Here is a 24,654-nt window from a genome sequence, read left to right as displayed (position 1 = left end):
ATACCACGTTTAATGCCAAATTTCACCGGGTAAATTGTCTGATATCTCCATGAGTATTTATCCGTACTTCACTCAGTTTTCGTTGACAGCACAAACTTTGTAGTGTTTAATGACCTTTGACTACCTTGTACATTTTTTTTTTGAATATCTATTTCACAATTCAAATTCCCACATACAATAAGATGGCCTCTATTATCCGAAGCATCATGATAACTCGTCTATTAATTTTCATTAAAAAACTGACTCTTTTTGTTGTTGTTTTTCTAGTCTTTCTAGATGCATAAACATATACTAGAGTAACATAAGCTCCTATCTCAACATCTAAAAGTAAAATTAATTTTTCCATCATTTTGTGAATCTGTCTTATCTTTTTTTGTGTGTGTGTCAAATCTATCATTTACAAGAATTGCCACCCCGCAAGATTGATTGGTGCCCTGTGAAGAAAAAAAAAAGCCTCTCCAATCACTTTGGATAATTGTCACGATATCTTTGTCATGCGGCAAGCCAACAAAATGTTATTATCTTTTTGGCGTTTACACCATCTTTATATCTCACTTCATTTTTTAGTCCTCTCACATTGAGATCAAGTAAATGACATAAATAAGAAATTATATGGACTTTTAGAGAAACACAATTGAACACATATCACATTATCTGCAGAATGAATCAATTCATCTTTTTTTTCGAGGATTTTTTTTTCTTTGTTTTCTGTTTTGTTTGAGATGTCTGGTTCACGTCATCACAAACTGTTAAATATAAATGTCCCAGTATGTGCAAAAAAAGAAGTGTTTAAAACAAATATACAATCACTCTATAAATTCTTTAGATTGAGATGAGGGACCAGTCTGAAATTAGATTGATCATCTCAATCTAACAGGTTTAGCAGTAAATCTCTTCTAAGTCCTATTTTGGATCGGTCCGTCAGCATAATCTGATGAATAGTTTCCCGATCTACGGAATTTAGAGACCACTCTTGAACATTTGTGTTAAATATGTTGAATACAGTTGTGTTACATACGTATAATACAAATTCGAACTTTACCATTACTAAACAATTATTGTATTTATGTCATCACAACAGAAAAGGACATTCTGGGAAAATGTCATCATTTTCGTCTCATTCAGGCGGAAGAAATGCACTAGCTGCAGTATCTATATGTACGATCATTTCTACATAATTTTTTTTATTACATATTTTCATTCAAGCGTACAAGAGGGATTTTGCTATTATTCAAAGCAAATTCCGAGTAAAAAAAAAAAATAACGGAAGAAACTTTGTTGGCCTAGACAGAAGTGCAAATAAAGAGAAGTAAAGCAAGTGTAAATTAGAGAAAAAAAAAAATCCATATCCCAAACTGCAGTACATGTGTGTGTGTTGCCTGAATCCAGGCTGCATCCGGCGGTAGACTCATCAACACACTCTTTAAATAAATGAACAAACTGTTTTCAACTGTTTTTTGATGGTTGAATATTAACTGAATTTTGCCCTCATTTATATGAACACATCAGACTAAAAGGGAAAAACAATCTTGCTCTTCGACCCACTCCCATGTGATACAAATGGTACGGAACATGCTACAGGTAACATGGCATGCAAATCTTTGTGTTGGAATCAAATTTGTATTTATCAATTATTGTTATTATTATTATCATTATTATTATTATTATTATTATCATTATTATTATTATTATTATTATTGTTATATTATTTTCTTTAGATCGGAAGGACATGATTAATCTGTGGATTTGACCGCATGCACTTCTCAAAATATGCCCAAAACAAGTTCTGACCATCGGGGTCTTCAGTCCAGAGTAGGTTGGGCCTTTCTCTGCTCAGAAAGAGTCTTACCAGATATGGCAGCCGCTCATCTGGTAAGTCCTCCAAAAATATCAGGAGGACTTTGTCAAGTCCTGTTTCATTCACATGCTCCAGAGCCACTCTGACCTTGGTGATGAACCAGGCATCATCAGCACAGTGGTTGCTAATCAAGAGGACAGTCTTGTAGCTGCTGTCGATGATGTGGTGGACAGCGTCGATGTAGTACATTGTAGCTCTGAGAGCTTCATCGCCGTAGGCAACCCGTTGGAGATGAGGCATCCTCTCCTCCAGTTCGGGTCTGAGGACACCATGAACCCAATCATCATCATCATCATGGCACATGATGTTTTGCTGATACTCATAGTCAACTGCCGGCATGTCTTCTATTTGTTGCTTATAACCCAACACAAAAAGTTTCAGCAAGAATATCTTGTATTTCAGCCACAATCGTTTCCTGTAAATCACAAATCCCAGCAAGATGACTAAGACACTGCAGGATGTGAGTCCAGAGATGAGTGGTGTGTTGATTCCACAAAAGTCGCCTGGATGGAATTCTTCAAGTGGCAGGTTCACAAGTACTTTAAAAGACGACTGTGAACACAGAGTTTTATTACTTGGAAAGGTGAGAACGTTGGTCGTTTGTAGCCAGTTTCGGAACCACGTTAAGCTGCAGTCATAAACGAAAGGATTGTTGGAGATATCAAGGCGAACAAGAGTATCTGGCATATATGTGTTTGCTGAAATCGTAGTGAGATGATTGGCGTGAAGGTCCAACTTGGTGAGATTCCGAGTGTCATTGATTAAATTTTTCTCAAACTGAGATATCATATTAGCCTGCAGAAGTAATACCTGTAAGGTTCCAAGTCCTTCGAAAGCATGTGGGTAAATTTTCTGGATTTCGTTTGAATACAGAAATAGGTGTAATAGAGACGATAAATGAGAGAACATCCCTGCTGTCAAAACGGTAATACGAGTGTTGCTTAGGTTTATTGTTTGCAGATTACGTAAGGGTTGGAAAACCCATGGGAAGTTGTGCAAGTTTGCCAAGTTATTTCCCCATAAATCGAGGGATACTAGTGATTCCAACCCGAAGAAAACAGACATATGCAGATGCCTACTTACCAGGTCCGTGATACGTAACTTTGCGTTTGACATGACTAGTTTTCTCATGGACCTTGCATATGTAAATTGATTTAGTGACGTAAGCTGAATCGGTATTCTTTTCAGGCTAATGTACTCGAGATGCCTCGATTTTGCAAAACTTCCATTTAGTTTAATAGTTGATTGAATAGATAGGTCAACAGATTTCAGAAAACTAAGCCCGATAAATGCATCGGTAGCAATGTTTGCAATTCTATTGCTAGTAAGGTTAACTTCCTGCAAACGGGGCATTCCTGCAAATGTGATTTCATTCAAAAAGGATAATGTGTTTCCTTGTAGTTTCAGTATCTGTAAGAAAGGCAGATCCCATGGACCTGCAAACTCCTCTATGGTATTGTAGAAAAGATCTAGATATTGCAGAGAGGGAACACCATAAAGTATGCGAGGATCCAACACTTTAATGCGATTCCTAGTCAGTATGAGACACTCTAGCTTCTTTGTACAGGCGAACGCACGAAGAGGCAATTGTGAAAGTTTGTTCCTATCCAGATTCAAGGAGATGAGGGAATTCAATCCGCAGAATGAGACATTTGTAATGGAAGTTATATCGTTGCGATCGAGGTTCAGAAATTTCAGGTTTCTAAACCCCCTGAAAGCGTTGCTTTTGATTTGAGAGATTTTAGTGCTGCCACTTTGGGAATATCTAGCCATTTGCCACTGGGCGTGAGAGACCTAATACTGTGAATCCCTGCGCCTGTGATCCATATTCTACTGATAGTGTAATTTCCCATGAAAGCCCTCATGTCGAATATGGGGAGGTTAATATAGTTCATACTGAGATCATGCAGATGGTGAAAATGGGAGAAGAGTTCTACCGGAAGTTCGGAGAGTTTGTTATGGTGCAGAATGAGGTTTAAGATGGAACAATTTCCGATAGCAGCAAAACTCTCTTGGCGAAGACGCGTGATCTTGTTGAAGGCGAGATCAATATGTGATAGGTTTTTACAGGAAGAGAAATTAGCAAAACTGATGTTTTTGATCAGGTTGTGTCTTAGAGAGATGTTCTTCAAGGCTCTAATAGACCCGAGAGCGTTATTTGGCATTTCGGTCAGTCTGTTGAAGGACAGATCTAGGACTGAGAGTTTGATATTCTGAATAAAGAGACCGTCTGGAAGTCGACTGAGGTCGTTTGAACGCAAAACAAGCACTCTCAGCTCTTGGAGCATTTCAAATGATTTCTTCTCGATCCATTTCAGCGAGTTCCACTTCAAGAGCAGGATTTGAACCTTGGGATATATCGCGAAACAAGTATTTGTGATGGTCGCAATGTTGTTGTCTGATAAGTCAAGCTTGTTGAGGTTGTCTGGAAGATTCTGGGGGACAGCGGAGAGATTGAGGTGAGAGCAGTCTGCTTGAATCGAGGATCCCGAGTCAGAGAAAATGCATTTGAGACCAGATTTTTCCCAGGGGACAGCAAGACATGACAAAGTCATCAGTGCAGCCAAAACTATGACAACAGTACCTCCAGCCATTTTGATTTGCGGCAAACCAGTTCACTCTGAATTCCAAGCCTTCATACAGTTATTTTTAACTTCTTTCCATGAGTGTCAGGCACTCCGTAAGCAAGAGTATGCTTCCCTGAAAGTAGTCTAGGGGTTTTTTCTTTGATTTTTTACTCGTAGTGGTGATTTAGTATACGGGATTAGCCGGCAGGAGTGACACCTAAAACTGCGATACGCCGAGAATGGCGATACGCGAGATTTTTAATGGGTGCGCAGTCCAATGATTGTGGTAATCAGAAAATTAGCGCCCTCTTTTGGTTATCGCACCAAGGAAAAAGAGACGGAACCCAGATTGTTTTCAAGTGCCCGGTTTTTATTTTTTCACTTTCGTTCTTTTGCCTTTCAGAAGAGGTTGATAAAACTTTATCAGCGGTATGATCAAGAGCCACTTGAAGAAAGTGGAGCGAAATTGCTGCGTGCCGTCTCTTCTTCATCTTTTCCTGGAGTCTGCACTTAAAATGCACTTCATAAGCAAGAGCAAACGCTATCTCATGTTGATTTCTTTCAGTTATGCTTGTTTGTAATGTTACATTTTAAAAGAGGTTAGGGAATTTTCGTCTACTCGTATTATGTACAACCGTAAAAAAGAAAAGATTTAAAGACATAGATACCGTTGCTAAAAAGCTAGTCCCTATAAGGAAAGAAAGCTTTCCGTAATCTGTATCCAGCTTTAAGTCAAGAATTTCTCTGTGCTTTGTGGACAGTCACTCATTTGATGCTTCCGTCGAAAAAAGGTAAATAACATTTGTAGTATGAAGTGTTTCACAGGAAAAAAAAAACACAAGAATGTCTCATGCATTCCTTTATACAATTCTGCAATTTTGTCTTTTGCTTTAAACAAGAAGTGCCATCTACGTCTATGGGCCTCGTTTGTCCTCTTTTCCCCAGGTTCGACGCCCCTGACCGCAATGTCAATAAATGTTTGTTAGCAGTAGGTTGGGAAGGACTTTTATGATTAAAATTCGTCCAGCTTTGTGTATTATGAATAGAGGTCATATATATCAAATATCGCCAGAAACATAAGTTAACTGATTCAGTTTGAAATTAATGTTTATTCTTCATTATTTTCTTATGCTAACGCTTGAACCAATTCAACGTTTCATTTACTTTAACCCAATAGAATTGTTTAGACTTTCTTTAATTCCATTTCGGTACGGCATGCCTTCCAAATGTTTCTGTGCAAAGTGAGTTGATATCTATCAAGAGAGCGGATTGCCTTTTTGGAATTCACACACATACGATCATAAACGCACATAAATCAAGGGGGTATTAGACAATAGCACATAACGATACTAAACGATACTTAACAGAAACTAACGAACCGATGTGAGACACACGTAATAATATGATCACCTCCATGGAAAGATTCATCTGATTCGAATGTCAATTCGATAAATGTTCATTTTGTTACAATCAGTTCCAATTTACATGTTCGATTAGACTTTCGCCTACTGGATCTGTAGGCTTGTTTAGATCGATCGCTGTGAGAGAGTTGTTTTCCTACTAGCCGACGTAGCTGGTGCACAAGTCAGCAATCAGTGACCATGTGGCCAGTAAAAATCACGACATCAACAGGAGAACACTGGAGAACGTGTCCAGTCCTAGCTAGAGAATCTGGATTGTATTCTGAAGTTTCTTCCTAAGTTTCTTCCTAAGTTTCCGCCTATTAAATTCAGAAAGTTAAAAAGTGCAGAGGAAAGACATTTTGACTTTCTTCCTAGGAACGTCTTATAGCCCAGACATACCCCTACCCACGACCTTTTATAAGCCAATACAAAATGCCGTATCAAGGAACCATCCAATGACGATTGCGTATTGTTATTACGTAGGGTTAGACACCTTAACAATGTATTCAGGACAGGGGTGGAGCTTTCCTAAATATCCTCCTAAAATTATTTCCTAAGTGCATTCTAGAATTCCAACTTCTTCCCAAGTCAGAGATTTGCATATCATATCCTCATTTGCATATCTTCTTAAGTTTCTTCTTAAGTTTAGGGAGAAAGTTAGGAAGACACTTGAAAAGAAACTTAGGAAGATTTTCAGAAAACCACCTAAGAAAAAACAATCCTGATTTAGGAAGAAATTTCAGTATACCACTCTCTGTTAAAACGTCACGATGGATAAGGGAAGCGATCAACATTCGCAAACAACGAGAAGAACATTCAACCGAGACCTAGGGCAATACTCCTTTTCCTCAAGATCGGTGTGCGCCAGCTACGTCGGCTAGTGGGAAGACTCTCTCATAGCGTTCGATCTGAAGACGCCTACAGATCCAGTTGGTGAAAGTCTAATCTAACAGCTAAATTGCAACATTCCTGATTGTGACAAAATGAACTTCTATCAAATATAAACGTCTGCATACACATGTGTATCAAACATAGATCAGCTTGTCTTTGAAAATCGTCGAAACAATTCTTTAGAGTTTTTCTTTTCTTTTCCATGAGATATTAAATTTCACTGTTTGGTTAACGGAAATAATTGTTGTTATATCACTATCGACTTCAAGGAGAAATCGAAAACGTCATGACATTTTTTTTCTTTGTTGTTACATTTCGTCTTCGCTGTCATTATGCATTCAGGCATTTGGAACATTAACGAATTAGAATGTTATATGGGGACGAAGAGGAGAATATGCTGTCATGATATAACATCTTTTGTATTTGTCACGTAATAATTTGTCCCATTGTACTACTGTTTATTATGTAGCTCATGTAAGAAATTGATGTTATCGCAATGGTTACAAAAGAAGTGCAGCTTTAAAGACAAAAACGTGCATCAAAATAACCATATAAGGAGATGTTGCGATGCACAATCAAAGCAAAAGACAGAGATTTGAAGTTAAATGTTTTTAGGATGAGTAAACCCTATGTGACGTCAAAATAGAGGAGAGGGTTTCCTGATAGTGTGCCTCATACTGTCTGGTATGTGGACGTCATTCACGACGTCAAACACAAGTTTCTAGCTAGGTCAAAACAGGACCACTTCAAAGAATTTTGGTTTCCGTGGACAGAAAGTGATGACGTGAAGCAGAGGCTTGACCAGTGCAAAATGAGATACTCAGGAAAGTTTTGACAGACAGAAAACGCCAACCAATAAGAAAAGGGGGCAGGGCTTCTGTAAAAACAAAAACAAAAAAAAAACAAAAAAAAAACAAAAAAAAAAACAAAAAAAAACCTTTCTAGGAAGTCAATTCATTTAATTTATTTTACATGGAGACCTATGGTCCAACAAATGAATAAATAGGCAATGTTTAGGCGCAAAATTCAGATGCCACATAATTTGCGGAACACTCAGGACCAGGCTACGGTACTTCGAGATTGCCAAGTTAGAGAGTAGCAGAGTGTTAATTGGAATCAGTGTGATTCAGGGATTGTTGCATTTCGGCTTGGACAGCCTGACCGTCCAGAAGATAATCTAGGAGGATTCGAGTTTAAACACCAACAACTGTTGGTGTTTAGGGTTCCAGAGAGAGAGAGAGCCACGGTTTAGGGTTCCAGCGAGGACCAAGTTTAGGGTTCCAGAGAGGACCAGAAGTTGGGAAGCCAACAACCAGAAAGGGGAGACGACCCGCTACTTCAGGCAGGGCATCGTCGACAGCCTAGAGCAACCAAGCAAGGGAGCTTCTAGAATAAACCAACGAGCAGAGCAACCAACCTCAAGATCAAGTGGAATTGGATATCTGTACTCAAGTTTGTACTATGTTATTGTTGTAAACAACCACAATTTGAGACCAGTATAATAAATCTCATTGATTGTTATATTGTGAGAACACTGTGTGATTGGCTACTTATTTCGAGGCACATTAGTTGCACAAGTCGAGAGAGGTGATTGAATGAATGGTCTGCTAACAATCTGCTGCATTTGAGAGAATCAACCTTTGACTATATAGAAAAGATCCCAGTCGCAGGGAGGACTTTCGTTCCCCACATTCAGAGGAAGGTCCCCTGTGACATATGCCATTTCAAACCTTTTTTTTTGTCAATGTTTATGAAAAACAACAACAAAATAATCAAGGGACAAAATGATATCATACAGGCTGCATTTCACCCATTGTTGTTTGTTTGTACCATTATGGAAATTATGCCCCTCTATCCGACTGGAAAGATTACACCTAGAGCCTTTCCGAATAAAGTATACTGTAAGTATGTACTTGCAATTGGGAAATAAAGCTTAAACGCGTCAATTACACTATAGCAATCTCTTTCCTTACAAAGCGAGTTAATACTAAAGTTAACTCATCCAAGTTCCTGCCTGCCCCTAGCACATGTACATTTATTACGCTTGGCAAACTGAAATCAAATTTCTTGCAAACCAGTACTAAGAGCATTACTGAAGCCACCGCAAAGACACCATTTGTTGCCGTTAGCCGCTTAAAGATGAAAATAGTAAATCCAACCCTTAAATTGTTTAATAAAACACTAAAAATGATGGATTTTTACCATTTCATCTTTATAGCTTAATGATGATGGAATGTTATATCCAACATTTTGAGTGACTAAAGCTTTCCGAAAGGAATAGGAGATGGAAACATTTCGTGTGTTAGTTTGCAATTTCAACTTTTTTAAAGTGCATTCATCCAGGGTCATATACGTGTATGTGACCCTGTATCACAAAACCAACAAAAAGTCGCCAGACATGGATTTTTAGTTAAGAGCAGATTTTGAAAGATCAGACTCTAAGCTGAGGTATAAATCAACTCAAATGGACTCTCCTAACCTATCTAAATGTTGGAAAGAAAGGACACACTCTGGAAAGTGTGAAATGAGAAAACAGGCTCTGAAGTACAGGGTCAATTCAAACGCTTAATCTTTTAAACCATGCTAGCTGTGCGATGAATGGAACAAAAAAAAAACCAGGATGTTGACCATCGGAGCAACAACAATGAAGGGATTATCAGATTAAGCTGAAATTGAGCAAGCTTCATTAACACATTCTGTAGATGAATAACGACAACTTTCAGTGCAGTAGCACCACTCTTTCCAAAGTTATTGGAGTACTGTTGAAAGTGAAGAGGATGGATCGGGTTTTTAAGAAATGAAAAGAGGGCTCTATGAGAAATACCTTATCACATTATTCCACCAAAAAGTGTTCGAGAAAAAAATGCTGAAAACACAAGTTCATGTTTGTTTTATGATCCCAAACTTTAACAATGTAGAAGAAGATTTGCTCTTTCAGAAAATATGGAAAACTCAAGATTGGTTTGAATAGGTTGATCCTTTTCACCTATTTTCAGTCCTCACACAAAATAACTGCGTGCGACTTTTCGTTTTGTGAGGCCGGTCACATACATACATATATATATATATATATATATACATGTATATCAAGAAAGAGAGAGAGAGAGAGTGTGTGTGTGTGTGTGTGTGTACAATCAGGATAGAGAATTTCACAAAAAGTTATCTTTGTGAAAAAACACACATTCCTGATATACATTAAAGTGATGCTATTACCCGTCTTTTCTGAAAGAGGTATTATGTCAAGTGCGCTTTTATCATGTTAGAAGAGCGACAAGATGTTGATCTTTCTATGACACTTTATATTTTTCATATTTATCTTTACACTGTTTTCCATACGTTATACGTCACAAAAAGTTGCAGTCTTCTCATCGGACGATTGCGCCACCAAAAATGTTGATGAAACCAAGAAATTTAGTCTCTATCTCACTAGAAGCTTCTACAATCTTGTGGGATTCGTTTATAGGTTTTGCACTATGTGTGCATTTTAGTATCACTGGTTTGCAGTTGTGTGTGTTTGTGTGTGTGTGTGTGTGTGTGTGTGTGTGTGCGTGTGTGTTCTGTGTGTTGGTAAATAGTATTTCAGATTAAATTTAGATTCTGACTTTTTATTTTTGTGTTTAGTTTTTAATTAGGCGGTTTTCGGAAAAGGTACAAAAAGGGAAATGTATACAGTGTATTCATATTGATTTTTTTTTTTTTTTTTATCTCTAGAGAGAAACAAACAATGAAATGTGCCCAATTGCCTTGAGCAAACTATCATGTCCCCGTTTTGTGGGCATTTTGCTAAAATGTATGTGTGTTAAAAAAATCGGATTTCGTTCCTTTGGTCAAAATAATGTAAGCTGAATGATTTTGTACAATGTTTGTGTATAATTCATTTTTGTCTTTGTATGATATTTTGTTTTTGTTTGTGTTAATGTGACGCCTGATGCGGTACTTCCAACGCACAGGACAGACCAGCTTTGTACGTCTTATACGACGCTTCATTGTCGTTGCTTTCGAAGGAGTATCTCCTCGTGTTGAGCTAATGCGAGAGCATGAATTTTACCAGGGTGGTTGATATGCAGAAAAAGTGTATTGTTCTTGCTTTATCATATCTGTCATAAACGTAGTGAAGTTTTCATCTTTGCGTCTTCACTTGCACGTTGAATCGTTATTGCTGCTATATCGGATATGATTTGAGCAGGGCTGTCAGCTTGTGAAGAGAAATATTTTGAAACAAGCAACATGGTTTATATAAACATAGTAATTATGCTTTACGTAGCGACACTAACACCATTCCTCTCACACAAAATATCAATAATAATTCTAAATATGTATTATCAGTTACATATAATGGTGATTCACTGTGATTTTTGTGCACATTTGAATCTCTCGAAAACATCTTCGATTTCCTCATCCTCATCATCATCATCCTCCACGGAAGTCGATGACCACGGTTTCTTCAGGCAAATCTCTTCCGAAATCGATTCGCATACTTCCTGGTCGCCCAAGTTACGTAAGAAATCGCCTTCAATCGATAATGACAACAAGCCTCGACGTGTTGCCACAGAACGGGAACCTCGCGTCGCGTCCTAACGGTTTCGTTGTTCATCAAAGTTTTTTTTTTTTTTTTTTTTTTTTCAGATGTGCTGCCACCTATCGGTGAACCATCGTTCCGTGTCTTCTCGCTGGATAATAAGTCAAAGTTGCAGAGAGTCATTGAATTCAACGGCGCCCTCTGCGCCATTAGATGGACATGCAGCAAGATGTGAAAGAGGACTCCGAAATGTAGTTTTTTGTTTCTTGCTCCTTATTTTTTTCTGAGTGATCCATGGTTTACAAGTTCTGATATCGAATAGATCACTCTTTTCCATCGCTTTATCAGAATTGATTCTTTGTTACCATTGCAAAGTGTCCATTAGTTTGCGGTTACATATCCGTTCGTGGATTATGTGTATTTTGTATTTTGCTCATGTGTGTACCGACAATGACTTGTGACAGTATGAATGCGTAAATGTTACTCTGCATTATGGAATATATTTACCCTGAAGGATGGAAATAATGTATCATGGAATCATCAATGCATTGAACCAAGGCCGAGGGCCTCCCAATCGGGGGCGGATCCAGGAATTCCGTAAAGCAAAAGCGCATTCATAAAATTAAAGGGGGAGGGGGGGGGTACGCCCCCATTTTTTTCTTTTCACTTCTTTTCTTTGAAGAAAAAAAAAAAGAGGTGCTCGCTCCCGGTGCACCCCCTCTGGATCGCGACACTGCCGATGAATGTACCGACCAAATTTTGGCTGGTGAAAACCATCCAAGCGACTATGAGCCTTGATGTCCATGTCTTATACATACGAACTGATGGAAGGATGCGTTGTGTGACGTTTTCCATTCGTCATTATATTTGTTTGGGGATCTCTTGAAAATAATACTGATAATAATAATTTTAAGTTAGAGATGTGGGGAAAGTTGGAGTTTAAATTCTTTATAATGTACTTGACTATGAATGTATTTTGATCCTGAGATTTGCGAAATCCCCTAAATGAATAATGGACTATTCCAGGACGGAAAGTGGAAATCCCTGAGATTTCCTTGGTCAGTTTATTGCGTACATTTGCGAAAATCTAAATATTCTTGCATCCATGCATAAATCAGGAGGAAATTGTCTCTTATGTATTATAATTAAGCGGTAGGTCACGTGTTGAGAGGCATTTGGCGCAAGCGTCTTGTTCGCTTTGATATCGACTCTACCGACTGTAACTCACAGTGCCAGGGTCGTACACTTAAGATTGATGTAAACAAAATGGCTGCAAGACATCACATTTTTATAATCTACACTCATATAGTCTCAAAAATGTTATACATGTATATACATTGATTTCAAACCACAATGGCAAGCTCCACAAGCAGAAAAGTGGTTAAGACATTATCATCACACAATATCTATCAACATCCAAATTACACGTACACGTAAATATTCAAAGAAAGAGTCGCCAGCGTACGGCCCAGCATTAGCAATGTTTCCATAATTACTGCAGTTATAAGGCACAACGCCGTATTAGTGTGTTGTTCATAGTCAAGTGGAGATCAAGTACATAGGTAGTCAAAAAGTCAAGAAGTGAATATTTGAATGCAAATTTATGTGCAAGTGATAACATGGAAGAGAATAAGCTTCGAGCAGGTTTCGAGATATCTTGATACTTGGTTCTACCATGATTATTTAATATGTATACGTAATTTAACTATGTCTGTCAACTAAGATACGCAACGATTCAGATCATGACGAAAATTTCATTTAAAACAGTGAAAGCAAATTTAAAAAAAAATGTATCATCTATGTAATCTACACAACGTCATTTCGCTTATTTTGTAATCAATATTTTGAATAGGAGGAAATTTATTTTTGCTATGAAACTGCTTCTTTGGTTACTAAGTAACTAATAAGTTACAAGAATAGTAACTAACTAAGTAACTAATAAGTTACAAGACAGTTTCTTCAATTATTCCAATCATTTTTATTCATATGCATGCGGACAGTCAAATATGCAACTGGAGCTAAAAGAGTAGCTCCAGATATTTGTGCCTGGATTAAGTTAATACAGAAATAGTTGAAAACAGCCCTTGAAAAAATGAAGAAAATTACTACTAAATCCCGCATCTCCAGAAGTAAGTTCTGTTGGGCTTTTTGATGTCAGGACATGTCTTGCATTTTCAAAATATGTCATTTTTTTTTTTTTTATAGTTGGCATGGGATAATCATCATGTACACTTAATGCTCTTATGGTTTGTCATAACAACTCTCTCCTCTAGCTTTTAGATTTAAAGCTTATTATTCATTTCCTGATTCAATTGCCAATCGCGAGTTATCTCCTAGTAAACTATCATGTTGGGATCACGTTTAAATCACGATACCACAATGTCCATTAATTTTTATCTTATTTTCACAGCTTATGATTTCATGTTACTTTCAATATTTCTTACCTATGCAGGCACACGATTTCTGGTTATTTCAAGACATTTACTCTTGCGACATTTGCTCCCAATAACAAATATCTGCACGCTAAGCCGCACGTAAATTCTACTGACAAACATGACTCTATAACCCTAATCATAATTCTCACATCAAACTAAACCTAAAACCCTATCACAATCCTAACCCTAAGTCGTTCGAGAAAATAAGAACGGAGCAATTGTCGCATGTTCAAATATCGTGTTACCTTCTTCATGACACCCCATGTTTGTGTATAGACAATTAAGCCAAAGAAGACCAAGTGTCGAACGTTTCAACTATTACAGCTGGTATCCTTTATCATCCCTTCCCATCGTTTGTCACAATATAAATATTACTGTATAATGTATGTGACCCTGCATCACAAACCATCAAAAAGTGGCCAGATATGGATTTTTGATTAAGGGCAGATCTTGACAGAGCAGATTCCAAGCTTTAAAATGATGTATAACTCAATTTGAATGGACTCTCCCAACCTCTCTAAATATTGGTAAGAAAGCACACACTCTGGAAAAGTGCAAACTGAGAAAAAGAGGCTCTGAAGCCCAGGGTCTATTCAAGCAATAAATCTTTACCAAGGCACGCTAGCTGTGCAATGAATGGGACCTAAAATAGGGTGGTAACCACCAGAGCAACGATAATGGAGGGATTATAGATTAAGTTGAAATTGAGCATTCTTTATCAACACATTCTATCCATGATTTGTGCCAACTTTGAAAACAGTAGCGTCATCGTTGCAAAATTTATTCGAGTTGAAAATGAAGAGTGTGCAAAAGATTTTCAAGAAATAAAAAGGGACCTTTTAAAGACATACCCGGTACCTGATCCCACTACTCTACGGAAAGGGGGTTGTAAAAAAAAAATGCTGAAAACACACCTTCCCATGACCTCAAACTTTGGAATGATATAGATGAAGGATAGCTCTTTCAACAAATATGAAAAAAGTCAATATTGACTAGATTGATCCGTTTCACCTTTTTTGAGTAACCGTAAAACGACACAACAACTGAAATTTTAGTTCGGAACATAATACATTCACGTATATACATATATGTATATATGTATATATATATATATATATATATATATATATATATATATATATGAAGAGTTTGTTTGCAAAACCCGATAAGTCCATTTTTGAAGATTTTGAAGTACGGTCTCTGTCATAAAGTACAAAATAATACCTTTTAAATGATATATTGGTCACTACATATAAAGGTACATTTTTGAAGTTATGGTCAAAAGAAGTAAAAATGTTATAATTCTCTTTATTTTTCTTGACCTTTAATCGCAAATATCTCCATTTGGCAAATATGGACTTATCGGTTTTTGCGAACAAACTCTTCATATATATATATATATATATATATATATATATATATATATATTTATGTGTAAAGAAACAAGGTTAGAAGCACTCCATCGGGCTTGCAACATACACTATAAGCACATTAGCAGTCTGACTGTTAACACACCATCTCCTTTGCTTTAGACCGTTATGCGTTGAAGCATCGCCAGGCGTCGAATCTATGTGCCTATCCCTATAGATTTTTGGTACTTACATTCGTCAAGGTAGATTTCCCGAAGATACGCTACACTGCCTGTTTGCAAGAAAATATCAATACACTATCAACGACAATGATAAAAGAAGGTTAAATCAGAAAATTTTTCAATCCGTTCTAATGGATTGGCCTGCATACTATTTAGAGGAAAACGTGTGATAAGCTTTGATAAGCTGCGGTGATTATAGATGGGCCCAGCACAGCAGGTACATTCTGTAGGCTAACGCTGATATCAACATGATCATGAAGATTCTATCAATACTCTCATTAAGACATAAACAGGATTTCCTCACTGTTGGTGATGTCTTTCAAGTGCATATACGTGTCAAATCGTTCCACTTTCGCTCTCCAATTACAAAAAAAAAAACAAAAAAAAAACCACCTTTAATAACTGGCATTTCAGGGATATTTATAATCAGGTTAATTATGGTGATACACCGGTCGGTTGAAAAATTTGAGAGATAAAGGTCTCTTCAAAAGTTCGCACTGCCCGACTTCCTGGTTATGAAGCGAAGAGATGTGCCTATTAAATTACAATGTGGCTATGATCTCTGTAAAAGCAAAACCAAGAAATTATTAAAGGTACTGTTTACCAATAGGAGCAGCGATCTTATGTTCAAGTTATCGCATTTGATGCATTATTATGTGTAGGTGAGTTGTATCGCAAAGCATCTTACCAAATAAAAATTTTGCGATAAAACCTAAAATATAAGGAAATGTCACTATTTTCCTCAATAAACCATAACTGCAGACCGTATATTCTATAAAAAAAAATATGTTATAATAACAGTAGCTCACGTTTTGTATATTCAGCAATACTTAACATTGATTACACTGATGAACATTTTCACATTAGATGATTCTATTCCTAACTCACATTTTAGAACTATTTTGAAGCACTACAGTTGGGTTTTTGTTTCGTAGGCAAATGGACATTACACGTGCCAAACTTTCGACTGTGCCTGTTACCAATTCTCGTACGTTCAATGCTTATCACTCTTTTTTTTTATAGTTATTGCAATAAGATTAAAGCGTCGTACCGGCGCAGGAGGCAAAAGCTGTAGCTACATCATCACGAGCGCATGAGCGGTATATTTGTGGTTTAAGTGGGCGCTGGAAGGGAGTATTCAGATGGTTTAATTAGTGCATGCTCTATCATGTACTATTTCAATTTCAATTTCAATTTTATTTTCATATTTCTCAATAAAAAAAAATACATCTAATGTAACAAAATTAAATAATACATGATATCCAGCTACGAGGCATAATTATAAAATGAGATAGGGCCTACACATGATATCCAGCTAGGAGACATACATAGAATATTGCAAACGTATAAAACATAGTGGTTGATCTATGAAAGTTGGAATAGGAGAATTAATGCTAAAGAAATATGAAGGAACCTACTTTAATAAAAGCAAGCTTGTGAAGCGTAGGTCCCAATTAAATTCGAGCAACAGATTGATATGAGGAGCACGGTTACGACAAATCACAGAAACATAGAGAAAAAAAATACACAAAATACAAATATGCAGGGATATTGCAAATTCTTCTCTCATGCAGGTCTGGGGGTCGGATAAGCCACATGTTGTAAGTAGATGAGCCGTTATCATTTTGGCAGTAGTAAGTAAAAATGACAATACTTTATTATCCCAGGAGTTTTGTGTTTCCTGAGGGAGGACGTGGAAGCTCCCACCTCAATGGTCTCATCAAGTTTCAACAGGAAGGGGTGAAATAGGAATTCACACTAGGGATAATTCTTGGTATTTTGAATTCACCAGTCCAGGGCCCCGTTTTATCAAAAGATATAATCGATTGTAAATTTCCTTAACACGCAAACTGCCATGGACTTGTGATATCAATAGATCATGCAGTTATTGTTATAGTAAATAGACCTTTCGACCTAAAAGTACATTCCATGGGTCTAGCCCCCGCGAAAGCTGCTACTGATAGTGTGCCCTATTCCGTACAGGGCACGGCCATGCCCTATAGACTACCGAAATTACCACACGATCACGTGATGCGATCTAGCCAATCACAACGGCTGTCATACCAGGAATTCCGTAAAGGGGAAGCATCTTTACAAAATTAGGGAGGCTGCATGCCTCCGTTTTTTCTTTTCATTTCTTGTGTTTTTAGCAAAAATAAAGAGGTGGGCGCCCGATGCACCCCCCGATTCGCCACTGCTTGTCTCATCAACCTTTAATACCGCTTTACTGTTAATACATCGAATGCATTCGTTACAAAGCATCAATACGGTTAAAGATTACGTAAATCTTGTCTTGTTTTAGGTTTTTGTTTGTTTGTTTGTTTGTTTGTATGTTTATTTTAAATCAGTAGGAATTCTTTAGATGTATCTGTTATGTCATAATAATGACAAAGTCCGTAATGGGGGTAAGGAAAAACTTATGCTACATAACATTCTCTTATGAATTGGATAGTATGACTTAACACTGTAAGATAGTACATAAAAACAAAACAACAACAAAGTTTTGGTGCCGCCATTTCTGGATGAGAAGACTGTAACACTTTGTCATCTCACGTATTTACAATGACATGAAGAAAATGATGTACGTATTAAAATTCATATTTTCACTTCCTTAGCATTATGAAAAGCACTGAATTCCCTTCTTCACAAAGCAGGGGTAAAAACAAATAGCAAGCATATCTTTAACATAGTAAGAGATCAAAAGATTATTTACTCTCATTTTGTGGAGATCTTCCTTACATTGTTATAATTCCTTGTAAATATGTGACGTCAGAAAGTGCAGAGGTCTTCCTATCAACTGCTCAAAACATGTAGAAACATATTGCTATATTGCCCAATTTTCCTCTAACTTCGCAGATGTGTTCTATTAATATTGCTGTATTCAATCCATCCAACATTTGGGATCTATTCCCATTTCATCAGTGACTTTCCCCACATTTCTCATCCAAACACAAACACACACACAATCGAGTGCAAGGACGGCCAAATACAATTCAAAGAATAGACACGTGTAAATCACAGCTTAGGAGATACCACCACTTTAAAGTCTGAACCATCTTTAGCTCAAAACAATTGCTGATCATCATCATGCGTCTGACTTTCGCTACACTTGCTTTGTATGCATTGGCTAGGTATTGGCTTCGATACTTGTGAAATTGATTGAAAAGGCTAATTTACCTAGTTATTTCTAATTTCCCTTTCTTCTATTTTTTCAGTATTAACCCATTGTGGACGAGTCCCGAGTATACTCGTGACTATTAATGCTATTAATGCATGTTGAAGCAAAATCCGCCCGTCCTCAAGGGGTTAAAATCAAGAGAGATAGACACTGAACATGTACACCAAATTATAAGGGCTTGCATCAAGCATCACATATTTACATGAATCGGAATTGTTGACATTATAAACAGAATTACCCAGATCACATTTAAAATACATCTTTATTTTCTTTTGCGTGGTTTACATGAGTCAGGTCGACATAGCTTCTACAAAGAATGTGCATAGTTTGTTCTGAAATTTGCCCATAATTACATAAAAACACGTATTCATGTGTCCCCAATAGAGCGATAAAAAATGAATATATTTCCTACTACATTGTAATTAGTTGTGTTGGGGAACATTTCTGTCTTGCAAAAGCTATCAGAATTCGACAATCACCTAGGAAACGCTTTAGTATCGTCGTTGTCATTGTTTATGCTATTTCAATTCAATTCAATTCAATTCAATTCGGTTTTATTTCAAATCAAAAGAAGCATAACAGTAAGTCCGCAGACTAATAGTGTCATGCGTACAGAATAAAAGTACATGTATGATTACAGAACATTCACAATTAAAGAAAAAATAAAAAATTTAAAAAACCTATTAAATTATTCAGTCATACCAATATCATATTCCTTACAGTCCTATTATTACGCATGTCATTTACACAAGATTAAAACTGGATACACATGTGATATTGCTATAAACATACATATAGATGCAGACATTCAAAAACAGACAATATACATGTAGTATAGCTAGAACAGAATAAATTTCCACATGCAGCATAACGAATAAAAAAAAAAACCAACAACATTAAATCAGCGGATGTATAGTACCATATATAGAAAAAAAAAACGAAAATACAACAGTTCATATCCTTATAACAAACAAACAGACATTCTACAAAACTGATATCAAATCACCTTTCAGCACAATATATCATTGGTATCATATTACCATTGCACTGCGCTTCAGAAAAAAAAAAATATATCACATGGTTGTAGTATGCAATTGGACATACCATGTAAATAAAACTGTACACATACACGCACAACAGTGAGAAACAGGAAATACATTTGTATATATCATTTATAAAATATATCATTTATAAAATATATGAAATATGAAATTATCACGAATCCAGAAAAAAAAAATCAATAAAACATACCCCTTTTACTTAAACATTATCTTCATCAACGTAACCATACACAGATATACACATAAACAGATGTATCATGAACGTACATATAAACAGCGTAAAGATAGAAACGCCAGTTTCAATCTATTTGTACATTATATGAAGAGTTTGTTTGCAAAAACCGATAAGTCCATTTTTGAAGATTTTGAAGTACGGTCTCTGTCATAAAGTACAAAATAATACCTTTTGAATGATATATTAGTCACTACATATAAAGGTACATTTTTGAAGTTATGGTCAAAAGAAGCAAAAATGTTCTTATTATTCTCTTTATTTTTCTTGAACTTTAATCGCAAATATCTCCATTTGGCAAATATGGACTTATCGGTTTTTGCAAACAAACTCTTCATATCCTTATTACTAACAGATACAAATTCAACATTATATAATATTAAAATCACATTTAATTCAAATATGAATGGTGGATGTATACTGCAAAATGAATAATCATCGTTAGCATTAATGTTAGCTGGAGCATTGTAATACTGATTTGATGGACACAAGTTCTGACAAGGCCAGCATGTTTGATGGTATAGGTTTTCCCGGTCAATTTTACACTTTTGTTATTCAAGTTTCTATTCCAAGCATTCAATTTCACGCATTCCACTCTGGCAGCACTGAATCGGAAATCAAATTGAAAATCTGGTCATTCGAATTCACTATTGGAGCATCAAAATTGACTATAGGAGCACGCATTTCAGCAATGAGCATTCAAATTCATGTTAAGCTGGCGACGGAATCTCGTCGGTAATTCAAATTTGTGAATAGGCAACCATGTTCCAAATAAAAGGCATTCAACTTGAAAGGAAGTCCTGAATTTAGTTAGTTTGGGGCCGTGTATGTGTGTGTTTGTTTTTTTTTTTTTTTCATTTAGCTTTGAATGTATTGGGATTTATGATGGAGATTGTTTATTTTGCAGTATAGATCCACCTCTTATTCTAAAATATGAACCCGGGCTTCATGAGAAGGAATATACAGGCACATTATACTGTTATAGGCACTGTATAGGTCTACAGACGAGTATAGGGAAGGTTGATAGACACCTTCGAGGAAAAAATAACTGCATTGAAACTGCATACAGAACCAATGAAGGTTTGCACATAGTTTTATTATGATTGTTTAAAGATTCGACTTTGTTTTCTGTTTATGTATTCTTTGTTTTTCATCTCAATAAATTTTAGATTGTAAGGTCCAATCAGCAGTGCATCGAAACAACGCAATAACAATCTAATCATGTTTCTGATGATACTGCATGCTGACATTGCTCCAACACTAACCACTTAATGACAATGTATCAATCAAAGACAAAGTGACACACAATAATCTCACATAGTCCAGCAAAAATAAAACCAATAGGATGGCAATAAACAACAAACAAGACGACCTCGTACAAAATGTTCATGTTATCAGTTTCAATGAGACTACCTGCGAGAACCGTGTGGAAATTGGTCGGCCATCGTCTACATCTAAATCATATTATGTGATATGCAAGTTACCTTAATTCAAGATTACCACTTGCACTTATTCTGATTGCATGTAAAAAATAGATTTTGTGATGCATATTATTTTATCGTTGCTGTACATCTCCAGCACCCCCTATCTAGACGGTCTTGAAACCTGAAAACAAACAAACAAACAAATAAACAAACGTGGTTTCACATTCACAGTCTTTGCTTGCTATATAGCAATACATAACAAACAATGTAATCTTTTAAATGTCTTTAAAAAATGCGTCAATCATAAGTATAAAAATGAACTATTTGACTCAGAGCTAACGTTTCTACAATAATCATTCTACCAAAAAGAGCAATGTTCTCTTTCTCCCATAATCTGAAAGTCTTTGCAATTTTGTGAGTTTATTGTCCCAATTCAAAACCCGTACTTTCTCCATACCAGGTAAAATATAAAAAATCCTAAGTAGTTTGTAGGTTTGACTGATGTTTTGCTCTTATTCAATTTTGGTCCTGCACATTTCCAAACAAATTCAACTTTTCACCTGCTATTTCTAATGATCGTTTATCAAACAAAAAGAACAATGTGTCATTTACGTATTGTAATGATATGATTTGCATCAAAGATTTCCTTCGTTTTTAAAACAGAAACATCATTTATATAATTATTATTCCCTATTCGGATAGACATAAATTCTTCAGCAAGAACAAAAGTAAAGCTGAAAATTGGCAATGTTGCCATGGTTGTCTAACATTCCTTTGTATCAAAAGACACAGACATCTTCATATTTACTATATAGCACTGAGATTTATCCATTTTTGAAAAATGATACATGTACCAAAATTAAATTTGTACACATATAAAGCATGACACAAAATCAAGATAAGTTACATCATCAGTACAGCATCTATTCCTTCTCTTGTCGTATGTTCAATAATATCAATTGTCATACGTATATTAAAATCACATAATCGATTTTTGCATAAACCAGTTTGATCTTCATTGCAAATTTCATTTATCACCGATTGCAAGCGTGTAAATAGAACTGGGGCTATTATCTTATATTTTTATCTTATAGGCGCAGTTCAAGAGTGTAATTGATCTCCTTTCTACACAAAGCGGTGGTTAAAAAAATTAAGCAAAATGTATTGAATCATATCCAAAAAATATTTGGAAAAATTCAATAGGTATACCGGCAGAACAGAGTGATCTGGTTTTAATTGAAAGAAAAAAAACCGAACGTTTGCAATCAGTAATCGTTTCCAAACCATCACATTTCTTTTTCCCTTATTCACTCAATGTATGAATATGAACTGAGTTAGTATACTGATTTTGCTTTAATATTTCAATCGACATCATATCATCCTCTTAAGTACACTGAATAAAATTGCAATACTTCTTACAATACTTCTAAATGCTCAGTATAAACATCTGTTGTTTTCTTCTGAAAAAAAAAATGAAAACATGAATTAAATATTTCAGTGTATTCAAATCACCAGATCATTAATTGTTCTGTTAAGTTTACCTTCACCTTTTTCTTTTTGACGCTTCTTTTCTACAATACTTTCAGGTGAACGCACGTACTTTACTTTTAATGATTTCCATATCTGTGCCAAAAAAAAAAAGACGAAAAAGCGTTATCTGAATGGAGTACTTCTCCTAATCTCATGAGGCTTATTATCATTATTTTTTTTTTTTGGAAAAACTTCATCTTGTCTTTCTGTATTCATTCCCCGGCACACTAGACCTTTCGAAATATTTGAAATCTTTAACGTAAGAGAAATAGCTTTGAAATAATATTATGGTGGTATGCCATTTGACATTTTCTTTACTGCACATCTTTACACAATAGACATTATTCAAGTCTTGATGCGAAATTTGATGCCAAATTTCAACAGGTGAATTGTCTGACATCTCCATGAGTATTTATTCGCACATCAATCAATTTTCGTCGTCAGTTTTCGTTTGTGCAAAAAGTACGTAGTGTTTTATGAGCTTTGACTACCTCGTACACTTTTTTTAAAAAAATATCTGTTACACAATTAAAATCCCCGCAAATAATAAGATGGGCTCTATTATCTGAAGCATCATAATAGCTCATTTGTTAATTTTCACCAAAAATCTGTCTCTTTTTTGTTTTTCTAATCTTTTTAGGTGCATAAACAGTTACCAGAAAAACAAAACCTCCTATTTTAACATCTAAAAATAAAATAATTCTTCCATCATTTTGTGAATCTGTCTTACTTATCTTTTTTGCATGCCAAATCTATCATCTATAAGAACTGCCACCCTGCAAGATTGATTGGTGCCATGTGAAGAAAAAAAAAGCCTCTTCATTCACTTTGGATGATTGTTACTCCATCTTTGTTATGTGTCGTGCCAAAAACATTTTATTCTCTTTTTGTTGTTTACACCATCCATATATCTCATTTCGTTAAAGTTTGTTTCTTAGTCCCCTCATATTCAGATCAAGTAAATGACATAAATAAGAAATCACATGAAATTTTAGAGAAACACAATTGAACACATTTCACATTATTTGTAAAATGAATTAATTCATCTTTTTTCGAGCTTCTTTTCCTTTGTTTTCTGTTTTGTTTGAGATGTCTGGTTTACTCTATCACCAACTGTTACTGTGAAAATATAATTGTCCAAGTATGTGGCCAAAAGAAGTATTCAAAACAAGAACGCAATCACTCTCTAATTTATCTAGATTGAGATTGAGGTTTAGATTGAGAGACCAGTCCGAAATTAGAATGATATTCTCAATCTAACAAATTTAGCAGTAAATCTTTTCTCAGTCCTATTTCGGATCGGTCCGTCAGCATAATCTCATGGATGGATTCCCATTCTAAGGAATTCTTGAAACTTATATCAGATACGTTGCATACAGTTGTGTTACATACGTATAGTACAAATTCGAACTGTACCATTACTATACAATTATTGTTATTTCTGTCATCATTTCTGTCATCACAACATAAAACGGTATTTTGGAAAAATGTCGTCATTATTTCCATCTCATTCAGGCGGAAGTAATGCACTAGCTACAGTATCTGCATATCCGACCATTAATACATACATTTTTTTTTATTATTACATATCATACAAGCGTGCAAGAGGAATTTTGACATGATTCAAGGGCAAATGGAAAAAATAATGTTGGCCTAGACAGAATTGCAAATACAGAGAAGTAAAGCAAATGTAAATTATAGGGGAAAAATAATATATATCCCAAACGATAGTAAGTGTGTGTGTTGCGCGAATCCAGTCTGCACCCCGAGGTAAAGTCATCAACACACGCTTTAAATAAATGAACAAAAATACATTTTGAACTGTTTTTGAAGGTTGAATATTTACTGAATTTTGCCCTCATTTATATGAACACAGACTAAAAGGAAAAACAATGTTGCTCTTCGGCCCACTCCCACGTGATAAAAATGGCACTGAACATGCTACAGGTAACATGACATACTTTG

At 35.8% G+C, this 24,654-nt stretch overlaps 1 protein-coding gene across 1 annotated transcript; it reads right to left on the bottom strand.

Annotated features, from left to right (window-relative positions):
* Positions 1 to 1,714: 1,714 nt before the first annotated feature.
* On the bottom strand, positions 1,715 to 2,647 carry LOC140245469 (toll-like receptor 4). Its single transcript, XM_072325043.1, has one exon. The coding sequence runs from the start codon at positions 2,645 to 2,647 to the stop codon at positions 1,715 to 1,717; it is 933 nt and encodes a 310-aa protein (XP_072181144.1).
* Positions 2,648 to 24,654: the final 22,007 nt, after the last annotated feature.

This window comes from Diadema setosum, chromosome 22 (assembly GCF_964275005.1).
Source record: "Diadema setosum chromosome 22, eeDiaSeto1, whole genome shotgun sequence".
Classification (NCBI taxonomy): domain Eukaryota; kingdom Metazoa; phylum Echinodermata; class Echinoidea; order Diadematoida; family Diadematidae; genus Diadema; species Diadema setosum.
This window is presented reverse-complemented; position numbering and strand designations above follow the sequence as displayed.

Excerpts from the sequence above, each read along its gene's own strand:
- LOC140245469 (XM_072325043.1), bottom strand. The coding sequence starts at position 2,647 with ATGATATCTCAGTTTGAGAAAAATTTAATCAATGACACTCGGAATCTC.